We start from the raw sequence: 16,211 nt of genomic DNA on the forward strand, positions 1-16,211 counted from the left end.
CCAAATTGCAATTCTGGATTCCAAATAAACCCTTACTGCCTTTCATTTTGGCTTTTTAGGGTTAAGATAATCTTAACTGTTTCCCCAAATATTTCCTTTCTTAAATTAGTCCTTGGTAATTTCTTTTTACTTATACAAAGAAATAGGATATAATAGCCAAAGCCCTTTTATATGCAAGTTTCAAAGAGAAATAAAATTTTAAGAGCCTTTTAACCATGATAAACAGCAAGAGGACAGTCAGCATGCCCAGCAAAGACCAGCTTCTGATGAGAAAAGCATGGAGAATAAACCAGTTCTGTGAGCATCCTGATCACCAGTGTTTTGAACTGTGCATCTGAAAGTTTGGCTATTTCTTGGTCGCTTAGAGTTATTGGCTCTGAGGCTCTGAGTTTTTCTTGAGCCATGTTTTGATCTGTTTGTGCCTGTTATGTATGAGGAGCAGAGCCTTAGTTGTTCACCAGGGTGGGCCACCCAGGTCACTGGTTCATGATGCTGTATGTGGGGGCGGGGTCAGAGATGGACAATCGTGGCTCCCTCTGCTGCTTCCTGCCACTGGGGCCTGCGAGGTTCGTCTCACTGCTAACTCCTTCACCAGTTTATCTGCGTGTGAATGTGTGACTGTGATCAGCTCTCAGTGGGTCTACCACCTTGAGCCCTCGGTGGGTCCTCCCACTTCTCCACACCTGGGATCCGCCCATGGCTGCTGGTGCACCTGGGTAGCGCACCTGGGTTGGTCTGGTGGATCTTCCCTGCCCAATCCCACTCTGCTGCTGGCTCTGCCCCTCGCACCAATTTGGCTGAAGGGTTTATTGTTGCCAGAATTCCATGCAGTTCAATTTTCTGTGGTTTCGCTGCGTTTTTATTGCTAAAACTTTGTTGTTTTTAAACTTTGTTCTGTGAGAAGGCACAATGCTTCCACCTACGCCTCCATCTTGGCGGATGTCAACAGAAAATATTTTTTAAAAATAGAATATTATAACCAATTTACATCAGTAGTTGATGCTGTGAACCAGATGGTAGGTGCATATAATGTGACCAGGAACACTGGATGATGACCTATAGTTAGAGTCTACACAATTTTGAACATTGTGTAGAAATATTTGAATATTGTGTTGACTCCTGAGTAGAAATATTTGAATATTTTGTAGAAATATTTAAATATTGTGTTGAATTTAGTAATAAATGCTCAGACTATTCATATGCTGACCAGCAATTTGAAAATAAGGCACAAAATATTTATTAGAAATCTTATAACAGTCAGTGTCAGAACAAATAAAAAGGTGTTCAGGAATCTCTACAGCTTTGCAAAAGTCTTTACACCTTAAACTTCATCCATTTCAAACATAAATTGAAGAAAATTTTAACAACATCATAGATATAGCTCCCTTAAGCAGAAAAAAAAGATGTGTTAGGTGCTATGCATTGAAAATGAGTTGCTTATCAAAATTTTTTTGCTAATGTTGTGAAAAGTATTTATGACTTGAGTGTAACAATATTTTTTGTGATGAGTGTTACAAACATTTTGCAAAGCCAACTATTGAAGATTCTGATTGATATTAAAGACGTTTTGGTTGTTTTTTTTTTTTTAGCAATATCAATGTTTCTGTTATTTAAAAAGAACTTCTTTATGTTTTTATATTTCTTTGCATAATAAGTTGTTGATTTTAACTAAAATTTAAAAAGACATTTTTACATATATATATATAATAAAAGCACATTTGCAGTTAAAATTTTTTTTCACATTTCAGCACATACTAGTAATGAATGTGTCTCTTGAATATATGCAACCTACACTGTAATTTATTTAACTGTAACCTCTACAGGTTTAAAATATAAGTTATAGGAGATTTATGTCATAAGCCTTTGTGTAAACTTTATGCTTATTAGCATATATTTTACTCCTAAATGAAACTGTTTAATATACCCATGTCACTAAGTAGAAGCACAAATAATGAGTTCTGATGTCTCAAGAAAAGTATGTTAAAATCTAAATGATTAAAAAAAAATTGGATTTCTGAACCAAATTATTCAATCATTTGAAATTACTCACTGGGAACCTTTAACAGGCATTCTGTTAGATGTTGGGGACCCAGTACAACAGAGGTAGACAGACCTAACACCCCGAGCATACCACTCAAGTCCAGAGTCTTATCAGGGAAAGGTTTGCCACTTCACAAAATATTGTTTCAAGAAGGCTTGTTTTTGTCTAGAGTCTATATTTATAATAAAACCCAGCACACCAACATTTCTAGTTCTTGGTTTTGTGTTTTCTTCTTAAGTAGAAGAAAAGCTCCTTGAACAAAGCGAGTGCATTGTAGACAACTGTATATTCATGAGGGTTGCAAGACAAGTGTAACCAGGCAGGCACCAAGTGACACTCAGGTCAATGAATATACATCAATACAAGTCAAGTAGACATTTTTCTTAATGTGTTTCACAGTTTCTGTGATGTCTGTAATGGCTACTTGTTCTTCCCTAAGAATAATGGAGTAGTAGTTTCCACTGTTACACAGGCAGTCACAGAAGATTCAGGAAATCAGTAAAGCAACCAGTGAGATGTCAGAGAAATGAATGAGGTGGGGTGTCTCAGAGACAGAAGAAGAGAATATTTGGAGACTATTTAAATTTGACAAGAGAAGGAGAGAGTGACAGAAAAGAGCAGGGACATAAGAACATTAGATGGGAATTGGAAAGCCATTTAGTTTTATGCATTTATTGTATGAATGAGAAGACTTTTCAATACCACATAAGCCCTGGCTGGTGTAGCTCAGTGGATTGAGTGCAGGCCTGCGAAACAGACAATCGAGGTTCGATTCCCAGTCAGGGCACATGCCTGGGTTGCAGGCCAGTTCCCAGCAGGGGATGCGCAAAGGGCAACCATACATTGATGTTTCTCCTTTCCTTCCCCTCTAAAGATAAATAAATAAATTTAAAAAAAATACCACATAAGACTTCATTGCATAGAGGCTGAATTAGAGAAAGGTGAACAGAATGAAGGCTGGTACTGAGGGGAAGATGCTGAAAGCCCAAGAGGAGAGTCAGAACTGGAGAAGAAATAAGAAGCTAACTGATGACTAGAGTTTAGGGAAGGAGCATGTTATGTGTGTGTGTGGTTTTTATTTTGTACTGGGGTGGATGATGGTGGTACTGGTTTGTCTGCTGGTAGAAGAAGGAAGTGAGACAAAGAACTATTATGTGGTAGGGTTTACTCAAAACAGAAGTCAAAGACAAACTTATGTGAGAGAAAGAAGTAACATCTGTGCACTAATGCTGTTTTTGCAAATTCCATTGCTAGCAGTTCTCCTCGGAGGTGGTGACAGTGAAGATGGTAAGAACTCTGGTAACTGCCCAGCTGGTGCAAAAGGGTGTGTGTGTGAGTGTTTCTCTGTGTGGTGTCCTCAGAACACACCTGGAGAGTGAGAATGTCAGCACAGTTCCATTCTGAATATCCCTTCAGCACCACTTCAGGACCCTGTGCTTTCTGAAGGTTGTGCAAGGTGGAAGAAAAGTAGGTCTAGAGCTGTGAGCATATGAAACAGTTTATTCTTGTGTTCTTATTTAGTGATTATTGTATTGTTTTTTCCTTCTAACAACTGTAAGTCTACTTTTGCCCAACACTTATATAAAGCATGGGGCTCTGGGTAGGTGAATGTTTGCTGAGGTAACTATGGCTTCCCTTGTCTACAGATTCTGAGATTTCTCTCTCTGCCACCTTTCTTTCTTCATTCTCTTTCCTTCCCAGTGCCTTTTTTTCCCTCCTCCTATCTTTTTTTTTTTTTTCCCCCAATAGCCTTCCAGGACCAAATCCTCAGAACCATTGGTACTTTTTCCTTACACAACCAATCCTGGACCCAAACTTGGATCTCTGGTTGGTTGGGTGAGTTGCAGATTGCGAGCTGGAAGAGAAACTCTGGTGGTTTCATTTCCCTGCGGCCTTGGTCCAACGGCAACTTCAGCAACAAGAAGATAGTAGAAATAGAAAATTTAATCAAAGGGATCTACAATGAATCAATGCATGTACTTCACAACCGTGCCAATGAATGGATGCTTGAATGTAAGTTCAAATCCCAAAATGAGTTGGTGCAATGTTGGGTGAAGTATGTTTGTCTCAATGCGTTTTTTATTACAATTTTTTTTCCATATTCAATCTCCTTAGCAATCTCTATCTATACATTCATTGTAACCTAATTCACTTCATTCACCCTAGCTATTATAAACACAGTTGTCTCACTAAGTTCTTCCTTATTCTCTTTCTCTCACCAAAGAAAATTTATGCCACTTTCTTTCAAAAATTTACTCCCTTCCATTTCCAAAGAAAAAAGTCACTCATTTTTTTCACCTTCAAGTACCACCAATTATGTTTTTTCTGAACTCTGAGAAAATGAAACTTTGCTCCTTTACCTCAAATCCCCCAAACTTCTCTCTTCTTCCTCTCTTTTTGCTTCCACTTATTTCACCTTTTTAACTCCCTCTTTCCTCTAATTTACAATCCCTCTTCTCTAGATCCCATGGAGTTCCAAGTAATAGGAGGCTGTGAGCTGCACTCTGGAGAAATCAAGCTAGACTTCTGGCGAGTTGCTTATCAAGGATCAGAGTTTCTGAGCTTCCAGAACAGTTCATGGGTGCCATCTCTACAGGGTGGAACAAGAGCTCAGAAGATAGGCAAACTACTCAACCAGTTCATTCTCTTCAACAAAATGATTCACTGGAGGATCAGTAACACCTGTCCACGCTTCCTTTTGGGTCTCCTTGATGCAGGGAAGGCAGATCTCCAGAGAAAAGGTCAGTCCTATATCCTTCCTCCAAAAATTTTCTATTCTAAAATTATACCTTCCTACCATCCCTTTAAACTTAGAAGGAGTCAAGAGAAGAGGGATAATGAGTGATGAATTGCCAGGGTGGGACAGAGGTGTCTAAACTGATGTGAAGATACGAACCTCCAAGTCTGTGTTAGAGTCCTTATCTGAATGTCTTTCCTGTCTTCTGCAGTAAAACCAGAGGCCTGGCTGTCCACTGGCCCCAGTCCTGGTCCTCACCATCTGTTGCTGGTTTGTCATGTCTCTGGCTTCTACCCAAAGCCAATTTCCGTTACGTGGATGCGAGGTGAACAGGCACAACAGGCCTCTCAACAAAGTGATATCTTGCCCAATGCTGATGAGACATGGTATCTTCGGAGTTACCTGGATGTGGAAGCCACCAAGACATTTGGCCTGTCTTGCCGGGTGACACACAGCAGTCTAGAAGGCCAGGACATCATCCTCTACTTGGGTAAGAAAAAACTGGGGTCCACACTGGGAGTAGGAGTAGATGGTCCACAAGCAGAGCCAAAGAGCCAGATAAAAATCTGGAATTTATGGATCCAAACCCAAAAGAATAAAAATAATTTAGTGAATAAAATAGGTGAAAATAAGAGACTTGCAGATGTAGGAAGATATTCAGGGTTAGATTAAAGATTCATCTGTGAAGAGGGATGACAGAAGAAACAGGAAGAAAGGAGATTAGTGAGGCCAACATTCAGATTTAAAGAAGCAAATGAGGGAAATGCAGTAACCAAGGGGTGGATTTGAAATGATACTCTTGTGTGCACCTGAACCCACAGACCATCCGACCTCCAAGGGCTTGATCGTCTTGGCAGTGATGGTCCCCCTGGTGCTTCTTCTGACAGGCCTTGCATTTTGGCTTAAAAAGCGCTGGTGAGTTTTCTGTATCCATCTTTCCCTTTCTTTTATCCCCTCCTTACTTGTTATCCTGTATTTTTTTCCCTTTCTCTCTCCTAATTCTTTTTTCCAGTCCCTTTCCTTTTACTCTTCAATTCTCACCTCCACCTCATGCACAGTAATGTTCATCTCTGTTCTTATTAGGAAACTCTGCGAACCTTATCCCACTCTTCTTCCTTTGGAGAGATCCCAGCAGCCCAGGGACTCAAAATATACTTAAAACTCAGCATGGTGATTATGTCCTTTCAACTCTCTTTTGTACAGTTTTTGTTGTTGTTTACCTGTGCTTATTTAATAGTCTGTTATTAATATAAACTAAATGTAAGTTTGTAGAATTTGCTTGCTGACCTGGTTCTGAGATTTGAAAAATCATATGTTAACTCTGGATAAAATGGGATCCTAGTAACCTCTACATATTGGAAAATTAATGAATCTCAGGCCCATGTAAGATGTCACTTCTGGGGGGGGGAGGGCATTCCCTGATTCACAAGTGGAAGCAGTGTCTGAACTCCCACCACACTTTGCAGCACCCTTTGCCAAGTTTATACTTTTTATCCCTTGTTGCAGCTATGCAGGTTCCTTTTCCTTCTAATTTTCAAGTTTCCTGAGAGCAAAGTCTGTATTTTCTTAAAGTTTGTATCATTTATAAAGTGTATTAACTGTATGTGGTACGCTTTCCATAAAAACCTGCATTAAGTTTATGCCAAATATATAGTCTTTTCTTATTATCTATCTTCTCGACATGTTTGTACTAGTTGAGACATTCTATGGTCTTTTTGTTAAAAGTCTTCACACTTTATTAGTTCATCAGTGACTTCTCTGAATCTCTGAGGAGAAACACAATTTTGCCTCTAACCATTCTTACAACTGTAGAGACCTATTTGCATGAAATTTTTTTCCAAGCATTTTAAACAAAAAGAGAAAGGCAGGATACAGTCCTCACTATTTACTGTGGTTCAGGGATAAACAGCAGAGTTACCACCTTGGAGCTGGTAGAAATCTATATCCTTGGACCTCACCTCAGACTTACTGAATCATAATCGCACTTTAGCAAAATCAGCAAGGGATTCCTTAGGTACATTGAAATCTGAGAAGCACTGATACAGGTGCAGTCTGAGAGGCAGCAGTGCAAGTGTGTCACAGAAGCAAAAAGAAGATGCTGAAGAAAAAACAGTGTCGATAGGATTGAAGTGAGACCAAAGCAAGGGGTGTACACACTCTACCTTCCTACTGGTTATGGCTGTTGTGTTGAAGACAAAGCCAACACTAAGGTAATAAATGCTGATCCGCTGCTCCTAGGGAAAATACAGAGTTCCTGTGAATCTCTGGTCAGATCATTTTTGCCAACTAGTGAATATACAGCTCTGTTTTATATGTGTTTCTGTTTAAGGATGCCTTCTGTAATGTATACATAATTTCAAAATATTTATTATATGCAGTATTTTAAAAATTACTTTATTTACCTATTTTGGGGTGGGGAAAGAGAGGGAGAGAAACATTGATGTGAGAGAAACATCAATCAGTTGTCTCTTGTATGAGTACTGACCAGGACCAAACCTGCAACCCAGGTATGTGCCCTGATGGGGAACTGAACTGGCGACCATTAGCTGTGTGGGGTGACGCCCAACCAACAGAACCACACTGGCCAGAGCTATATGTAGTATTTTTTAAATACTAAAACACCAGCCAAGAGTGTTTAACATCTTCCTGAACCTGAGTAATGCAATTACAAGTATTTTTGACTTTTAGCCACATAGCTGTGCTGTCTATTATGCTTTTCTAAAAAAAAAAATTGAAAGGTGATAATGTTAGGTAGGATAGAGAGGAAACCAAGGCAGGGAGGAGGGGGCAGCCATGTCTCACCCACTGAACCAGTAGTCCTGAGCCCAAAGTCCCCAAACACTTTCTTACCTTTGCTGGGTTTTGTCAACCTACACGTAGGATAAGTATAGAGCTTTCCAATCTCCTAACATGCATTCTTGTTGCTTTCCTAAACAAACAATGTTTCAGCCACATTGGGCTCAAGTTTAGAGAAGAGTAATTTCCATTACTGAAACTCTCTTCAGGAAAGGATAGACCTTGCCCTGGCTGGTGTGGCTCAGTGGACTGAGCACCAGACTGCAAACCAAAAGGTTGCAGGTTCAGTGCCCAGTCAGGGCACATGCCTGGTTTGTGGGCCAATGTTTCTGCCACTCTCTGTAAAAATAAATAAACAAAATCTTTTAAGGAAAAAAAGAAAGGAATAGACCTTAGTATCAAATAACCGAAGGCTAATAACCAAACTTAAGACAACACAAGCTGATATACAAACCTCCTGGAACTTCTCATTGATGAAATGAGATGGCTGTATTGTCAGAATTAGTGGGTAGACCAGAATGGTGGGTAAGTGATTGATGACAAACCACTCCATTTGTGAAAATGTGTAAGGTACTGGGTATCGTGCCCCACCCCATCTATGTCCCATCCCCTGATTATTTGATAGAAAAGTAATTTGACTCAAGAGTCAAGATGAAATATTTTAACAAGTAAAATTGTGTTAAATAGTAAAAGTGTTTATGTTAGTATTTGATGATTTCCTAATGTATTAATTAGATTTTAATCTTGTTCTTAACTTTTTAATGGCATGTAAAGAGATTTTTTAAAAGAAATTCAGCCAATGTGACCAGATGGCTACAGTCAGCTTTGTAAATAAGAGGTTTAACACGTCACTGCATCATCACATTTATAAATATTTATATTAAGGCCTTATAGTCATTTAATTAAATTCTTTAATCATTAACTATTTTCATTGTTTCTCATGATCTTTTAAAAAATTCTTTTCTTATCCACATGTAAGAGGAATTTTAACTGATCAAGTCCACAGTAAACTACAAGTTTATAGGAAATTCCTCATTCTAGAAAGAAAGATTAGAAGAGAACTAGTGACTTTTATAGGATGCACAACTTCAGTAGAAAACAATGGGAGGGAAATTCTGTCTTAAAATAGACCTGGCCACATCCACATACAAACTGTTTTATCACAGGCAGGAGCAAAAGATACAAAGAAATTTTAGCAGGAGTAAAGGAAAAATTCATTCATATCATATGTCATAAAAATTAATACTAACCGTTTTCCCTTTGAAATTCACTTTCTGTGTGATTGCAGTTAGGACCACGTATTGGTGAATGTGAAAACTGGTGTGGTCTATAAATTACAGAACTAGTTTACTTATGTGTTGTTCAATTTTCTGTGGTGATCTGTACGTGCAGTACACCTCAGCGTCTGAAGGGGGATGCAGACATGGACTGTGAAATAAGTGTTTCTCTGTACTCACACACTTCTGCTTACTCCTTCTGTTTAATTTTAAACAGTCTGAGATGTTAAAACAATAGTCACTAAAGATTAGTTTTTGTGCCTGGTTGGTGTAGCTCAGTGGATTGAACACCAGCCTACAAAGTAAAAGATCACAGGTTCAATTCCAGTCAGGGCATATGCCTGAGTTGCCAGCCAAGTCCCCAGTAGGGGGCGTGTGAAAGGCAACCAATCACTGTACCTCCTTTACATGGATGTTTCCCTTCCCCTCTTTTCATCCTTCCTCTCTCTCCAAGAAGTAAATAAATAAAATCTTTAAAAGAATTAGTTTTTGCAATCTTACTACCATGCATAGTTTTGACATAGGGGAGCACAAAATGTTTAGGGTGACATAAATAATTCTAAAATGACACATATAGGCAATTTTACAGCTTTAAAAGCATTTCTTTGTAAGTAAGAGATTAAAAACATATGAGCTAAGATTTTAATTGTGAAAGTTAGAAAAAAAGAACAAAACTAATTTAAAAAGTTAGATGGTAGAAAATTAACTTCAAAACACTAAATGTTAAAATAAAAACCAAAACACAAGATTGATGAAGATGGGTCCAGGTGGTGAAATAGTTGTATTCACTTCCTCCCATGACCACATCAAAGTTACAACTAAATTACAGAACAACCGTCACTGAGTACTGCCTGAAGTCTACCTGAACAGCAGTCCTGTAACTAAAAATATAGAGAGAAGAAACCATATCAAGACTGGTAGAGAGCCAAAGATGCAGTACGAGCTGGTCCCACACCCACATGTGGCAGTTCAAAATCAGTAGCAATATTCTGGCTGCAGAAATCCCTTCTAAGGAGCAAGGGGGCCCAGCCCCACATCAAACCCCCAACCCAGGGTTTCAGTGCCAGGAAGAGAAGTTCCCATAACTTCTGGCTGTGAACACCAGCAGAGGTTGTGGCTCAGTAAGATTGAGGGATTCTGGAATCCAAAGCATTCCTCTTAAAGGGGCTGCACAAACTCACCTGCTGACAGACTCACTCACTTTGAGCTCAAGCACAAGGGTGGCAGCTAGAAAGGCACCAGGGGTACATGAGAATGTACTAAATTGTCTGTATTTATGTTGAAGGTAGAGGTGCAGCTTTCTCTTAGAAGCACTGGCAGAGGCCATTGTTCCTTTGCTGAGCTCTCTCCCTGCAGGTGCAGGTAGGCACCATATCTGAGTCTCCTGGAGAACACCATTCACTATTTACTCTGCCCTGGTGATTCCCTAAGACCCCACCCCACCGAACTTGTGGGCAGAACCAAGAGCCTAACAGTGGCTTTACCATACAAATGTCCTGTGTTGCCTCATGCAGCAGACTTTCCTAAACTCTCTCAAATGTTCTCAAACACCACACATGCAGAATTTGCCCTCAATGTGCCCTATACCCCTTGTGAAGTGGTCCCAGACTCAGTACTAGTGGCAGCCAGGTTGCAGAGCTTGGCCTCTCTCAGGCAGCACCATGCCCAGCAGAGGGAGCAACCACCTACAAATCACTTTATAGGTCATACCAGTGACCTCAAACAAGGCACAAGCAGTGGCTGTCTTTGGCCTGTACCTCTCAAGAGGCCCAAGAATCAACACATGCAGTGCCCAACTTCACGCCACATCAGAGCAGCACTTCCACAAACAACAGGTTCAAAAAGCAGGCTGGGAGGAAACTAGAGTCCCACTAAAGTGAATCCTGCTCCACAGGGTTATAGGCCTTCACACTATACCTCCTCCACAATAGTCAGTCCTCAAACCAATCAGCCTGAGGGTCAATTCCCTCCCATTGATATGCCAACAGCAAACAAGGCTCAACTACAACAGGAGGGCACATACAATCCACACAGGGACACAGCTGTAGCACCTAGCTCAGGTGAACAGAAAGAATGTGACACTTAGCCCCACAGGTCACCTGCTACATAAGTCCACTCTACCAAAACTGGGAAATACTCGAGCCCGACCTAATATATAGAAACTAACAGAGACAGCCAAAATTAGGAGAAAAAAGAACATGTCCCAAATGAAACTACAGAACACCAAAAAAGGAACTAAACAAAATGGACACAAGCAAACTACCAGGTGCAGAGTTCAAAACACTGCTAATAATAAGCATGTCCAAGGATCTCAGCAAGAACTTCAATAAAGAGATACATAACAGAAAACCTGTTCACCCCACAGGAGCATTGGGTTTCAACCCCTTGCAGGGATCGCCAACCCAGGTGACAGAGAAGATGAGCCCACATACCATTGATGGTGAAACTCAATGGGGACTCAGTGCACATGGGGGACAAGTGAGTCTGCTACAGACCCAGATGCCACCTTCCCAGGGAAGAGCACACCTACTGTTACAGCCTGGGGAGTGCTGCCTGGTCCCTGACTGCTCCAAAGGCCACTCTGCTGTGCTGGGCTCCTGAGGAAGGATCTTCTGGCTACAACAAGCAGTGACATTTTGTGCCCTTCTTTTTCTGGGAAGACTTATAGCAGAGACTCAGTGACTGAACTCTGTGGCTTTGTAAAGGGAACCAATCTTTCCCACCTCAGGTACACAGCCTGCACCCCTGACCCCACCTGTTGAATCATTTGGCCAGCCTAATCCTGCTGAGTTCAGCTGCACAGAGGAATCAGAGTGCCAGACAGAGCTCGGAATTGGGGGCCATGTCTTCTGGGGAAGATTTTTGTCCAGGAATCAAACAAGCAGGAGCTGGGTAGTGTAGCTACATTACAAGAGGGCCTCTCCTATCTCCCCTGCAGGCTCAACCTGTACTACCTTGGGAAGAAGTGCTTGCCCCTCAGCTACAGGTGTGAGGGCAACAACCACAAGGGGAGTCTGCTTGAATCTGCCTTTCCCAGTCCCAGATATACCACCCTGCTTAGCTCAGTTCCACAGGGGGCAGGGAGAGCTGTTCAGAGCTGGGATATTAGTGAGAGTCTGTTGGGGCAACTGTCTGGGACAGGAGAAAGTGCTCAGCCCAATAATGCAGGCTTGGTCAGCAACGCCTTTGACAAGAGACTATTTCGATCTATCATTCAGAGCCCAGTGTCTTTGCCAAGCTGAGCTGGTTCCTGTGGAGGGGACAGCTGGCTGCATCCATCCTAAACTTAATCAACAAAATGAACAAGCTAGCAAAGTATTGCCAAAGACATTGAAATTGAGAACAGGCTGACACTGATGATAAGGGAATGGGGAGGAGATAATGGGAGAAAAGGGTGAAGGGTGTACAGGAACAATTATAAAGGACACTTGGACAACAACAAGGATGGGGTGGAAATGGGGGAGGGAGGCAGGGATGGCTGGGGTGGTGGGGAGGGGTGGGGGGAAAATGCAGAAAACTGTACTTGAACAACAATTAAAATAATAGAAAGGTATACTGACTTCCACCAAGATGGAGGCATAGGTGGAGACGCTGTGCCTTCTCTCACAACCAAGTTTAGAGACAACTAAATATTAGCAACAGAAAACACAGCCAGAATACAGAAAATTGAACTTTTCTGAAGTCTGATAACAACAAATTCTTCAGCCTGACCAGTAAGAGGGGCGAAACCAGCAGCTGTTGGAGTGGGGTTGCACAGAAAATCTCAGTCAGACGGACTCGCGCGCTCGGAACCCAGGTGCAGGGTTGGACCCTGGACATCTAGTTGGGTCCAGGGTTGGGTCCAGGGTAGGGTCCAGGACATCTAGTAAGCGACTCAGCGAGCGACCGCCGGGAAACAGCGAGAGAGCAGGGCTGCTGGTTGACTGTGGTTGTGCTTTCCTGTGCAGATAAACAAGCGAGGGAGTGGGTGGTGAGACTACGGGACTGAGCAGGACCCACGGCAAACAGCACAGGGTGCCACCATTTACCCGCTCTGACCCCGCCTCCACATACATCATCATAACCCAGCTACCTGAGTGGCCCCACCCTGGTGAACCACCTAAGGCTCTGCTCCTCACCCAGCAGCGAGAAACAGCAGAGGAGGTCGCCATTTCCCCGCTCTGACCACGCCCCTACATATAGCATCACAACCCAGTGACCTGAGAGTCCAAGGCTCCGCTCCTCATACTTAACTGGTGAAAACAGACCAAAAATAGCTCAAGAAGATCTCAAAGCCCCAGAGCCTATAAGTCTAAGTGATGAAGAAATAGCAAAACTCTCAGACGCACAATTTAAAACACTGGTGATCAGGATCCTCACAGAACTGGTTGATTATAGCCACAAATTAGACAAACGTATGAAGGCCAAACTAATTGAAATGAATGGAATTGCATAGGAAACCAATAGTAATGGAAAGGAAACTGGGACTCAAATCAATGGAGTGCACCAGAAGAAAGCAAATAATGGCCAAACAGAAAACAGTGAAGAAGCAAGAATTCAAAAAAATGGGGAGAGACTTAGGAACCTCCAGGACATCTTTATACGTTCCAACATCCGAATTGTAGGGGTACCAGAAGGGGAAGAGGAACAGCCACCAGTGGAAAACTTATTTGAACAAATAATAAAGGAGAACTTCCCCATTCTGGCAAAGGCAATAGACTTCCAGGAAATCCTGGAAACTCAGAGAGTCCCAAAGAAGTTGGACCCAAGAAGGAACACACCAAGGCACATCATCATTACATTACCCAAGATTAAAATGAAGGAGAGAATCCTAGAAGCAGCAAGAGATAAGGGGACAGTCACCTACAAAGGAGTTCCCATCAGACTGTCAGTGGATTTCTCAAAAGAGACCTTACAGGCAAGAAGGGGCTGGAAAGAAGTATTCCAAGTCATGAAATCCAAAGACCTACAACCAAGATTGATCTATCCATCAAAGCTTTCATTTAGAATGGAAGGACAGATAAAGTGCTTCTCAGATAAGATCAAATTCAAGGAGTTCATCATCACCAAACCATTATTATATGAAATGTTAAAGGGACTTACCTAAGAAAAAGAAGAGAAAAAAGATGAACAGTGAAAGGACAGCAAACTCACAGTTATTAACAACCACACCTAAAACAAAAGCAAACTAAGAGGACAGCTAGATCAGGAGCGGAACCATAGAAATGAAGATCATGTGGAGGGTTAGCAATAGGGGAGTAGGAGAAGGAGGTGGGGGAGAAGGTACAGAAAATAAGTAGCATAGACAGTAGATAGAAAATAGATAGGGGGTAGGGTAAGAATAGTAGGGGAAATACAGAATCTAAAGAATTTGAGACAGGTGTTCATGAACTAAAGGGGGAAATGGTGGGGGAGAGGTATGCAGAGTGGAGGGGAATGGAGGGGGGGAATAGAACAAATGTAATGGCATAATCAATAAAAAAGTTAAAAAAAAAACTCTACAGGTTTAACACTAAAAACGTGTAGCTTTGTATACAGTATGATGCCATTCTATTAAATATGTCAATAGTTTATAAAATATATTTAACATATGTGAGGTTGTGTGTGTGTATGTGTGTGTATCACTATAAAAACTCCGCAAGATTATTTTAAAAAACTGTTAACATAGGCCTGGGAGAAAAGTAGTTAGTTTTCATTTTAAATCCTTCTGAAAGGCATAAGCTTTTTAAAATCATGTACACGTATCATTTTTATTTAAAACAATTAAGAATTGTTTGAAACCAACACATCCCAGGCCTACGCTTATTTACATACAATCTGATGGGATAGGCAGGTTCCAAACAGCAGGCAGGATCCTAATGACTCTCAAGAAGGGAAAAGCACAGGCTTCTCTGGAAGCCTACGAAACAGGAAGTGTCATTAAGATAAGACCTGAAGAATGACCATGTTGAAGTCTCCTACAAAGAAACACAAACATGTATCCTGAGCTGGGGCTTCACGTTCAACAAGCCCCCCTTTGCTGGCTGCTTTCCTGGACTCCTATTTCTCAGCCAAAACTGAGGAGGGTTTTCACGGGTGTTGGACAAAGGTGAGGTGCTCCCTTCTTCGGCATTGTGTGTTTGAGAATGCTGCGTACACGGGCCATTTGTCTAAACCTGCCTATGATGAAACTAATGCAAAGCCAATTATAAAATGAAATTTTAGACTGGATTGGAGAAAATACTGCAATCTTAGAAAATTGTTAAAGTTTTGTATGAAACTGTACTTTTAATCATGTAGAATAAATCATCCACTGGAAAACTCCTTTTGAAAATTTACCAAGTGGTGCCAAAACTTTAGTTATAGAGAGGAAATTAAGAAACTCGATGCATTTCTTTGCTGCATGCCAAATTAATGATTTAGGTAAGAATCTTCAATTTTGTGGAAGAAGTAAATAACTGTTTTCTTTTTATTGTTTGTGATGTACCCATCAATAAAGGAAACGGTAATTAATTGTATTATGCTCAACATACAATTAAGAAGAAATGCTATTGACAGGCCTCGGAGACCACCATTAAAATTAATGAAATCTGGAAAGCTGAGTGAAAAGTCTTCATTGCCAAACGGGTCAGAGCCAGTTAATGCCTCCCTTCTTGTTAGAAACTACGTGTCCAGAGCTGGCGTTAGAGCAGGCAGGCCTTTCGCCATCCTTTCTCCTTATCTACGTGGTGGACAGAAGGGACGCTGAGATGGTGGCATTTTGGCCTGGGTCTCTGAGTCACTGGTTGGATGAGAGCTCTGCCAGGGAGCCACCCAATCTACACTGGCCACGATAAACCTTCCTTATGTTAAGTCACTGACATTTCTCTCAACAGACAATGTTAACTACCATAACACAGAGCAAGTAAGCTGAACGAGGGTGAGAGGGGCACGGTGAGTGTAGATACTTATGTTCTTCTAGCAATACATGGGAATTTGGGTGAAAATCAAAAGAAAACCCACATGTTTTTAGGCTACATGGTATCTTTCACCGTTTATAGCTGACTCTATCAATGTTCTACCCATATCCAAGTAGAGGCACCATGGCAGATGCTTGCAGTTTCTATGAACAGTTCCTCTGGACAATGTCCCAAGCACCTGTACCTCTCTGAAAAAGAGCTTTCTCTAACTAAAGGAGCGCACTCAGTTTGGCTGCAAGACAAGCAGGAAGAGCTTGGGAGTTAATACCGCTAAAACCTTCCACCACTGAGGGACAAAAGGTGGTGGTGGATAAATATCCTGGGTTTCTCATCCCTCAATGTGACAATTCTGAGCTGTGTTCTACATGATCTATCAGAGATGCTCAGCAGGATTAAACTTAAGTTACCCCTGTGGTACACTAGTTATTAATGCAGCCTTACTG

At 41.3% G+C, this 16,211-nt stretch overlaps 1 protein-coding gene across 1 annotated transcript; it reads left to right on the forward strand.

Annotated features, from left to right (window-relative positions):
• Positions 1 to 3,245: 3,245 nt before the first annotated feature.
• LOC119064307 (T-cell surface glycoprotein CD1a-like) lies at positions 3,246 to 8,420 on the forward strand. Its single transcript, XM_037165887.2, has 6 exons — positions 3,246 to 3,328; positions 3,791 to 4,054; positions 4,504 to 4,782; positions 4,990 to 5,268; positions 5,600 to 5,693; positions 5,862 to 8,420. Exons 1-6 carry the CDS (start codon positions 3,268 to 3,270, stop codon positions 5,935 to 5,937), a joined length of 1,053 nt encoding a protein of 350 aa, XP_037021782.2. The 5' UTR covers positions 3,246 to 3,267; the 3' UTR covers positions 5,938 to 8,420.
• The last annotated feature ends 7,791 nt before the right edge of the window (positions 8,421 to 16,211 follow it).

This window comes from Artibeus jamaicensis, unplaced genomic scaffold (genome assembly GCF_021234435.1).
Source record: "Artibeus jamaicensis isolate MK-2021 breed Jamaican fruit bat unplaced genomic scaffold, CSHL_Jam_final contig_1015, whole genome shotgun sequence".
In the NCBI taxonomy this organism is placed as follows: domain Eukaryota; kingdom Metazoa; phylum Chordata; class Mammalia; order Chiroptera; family Phyllostomidae; genus Artibeus; species Artibeus jamaicensis.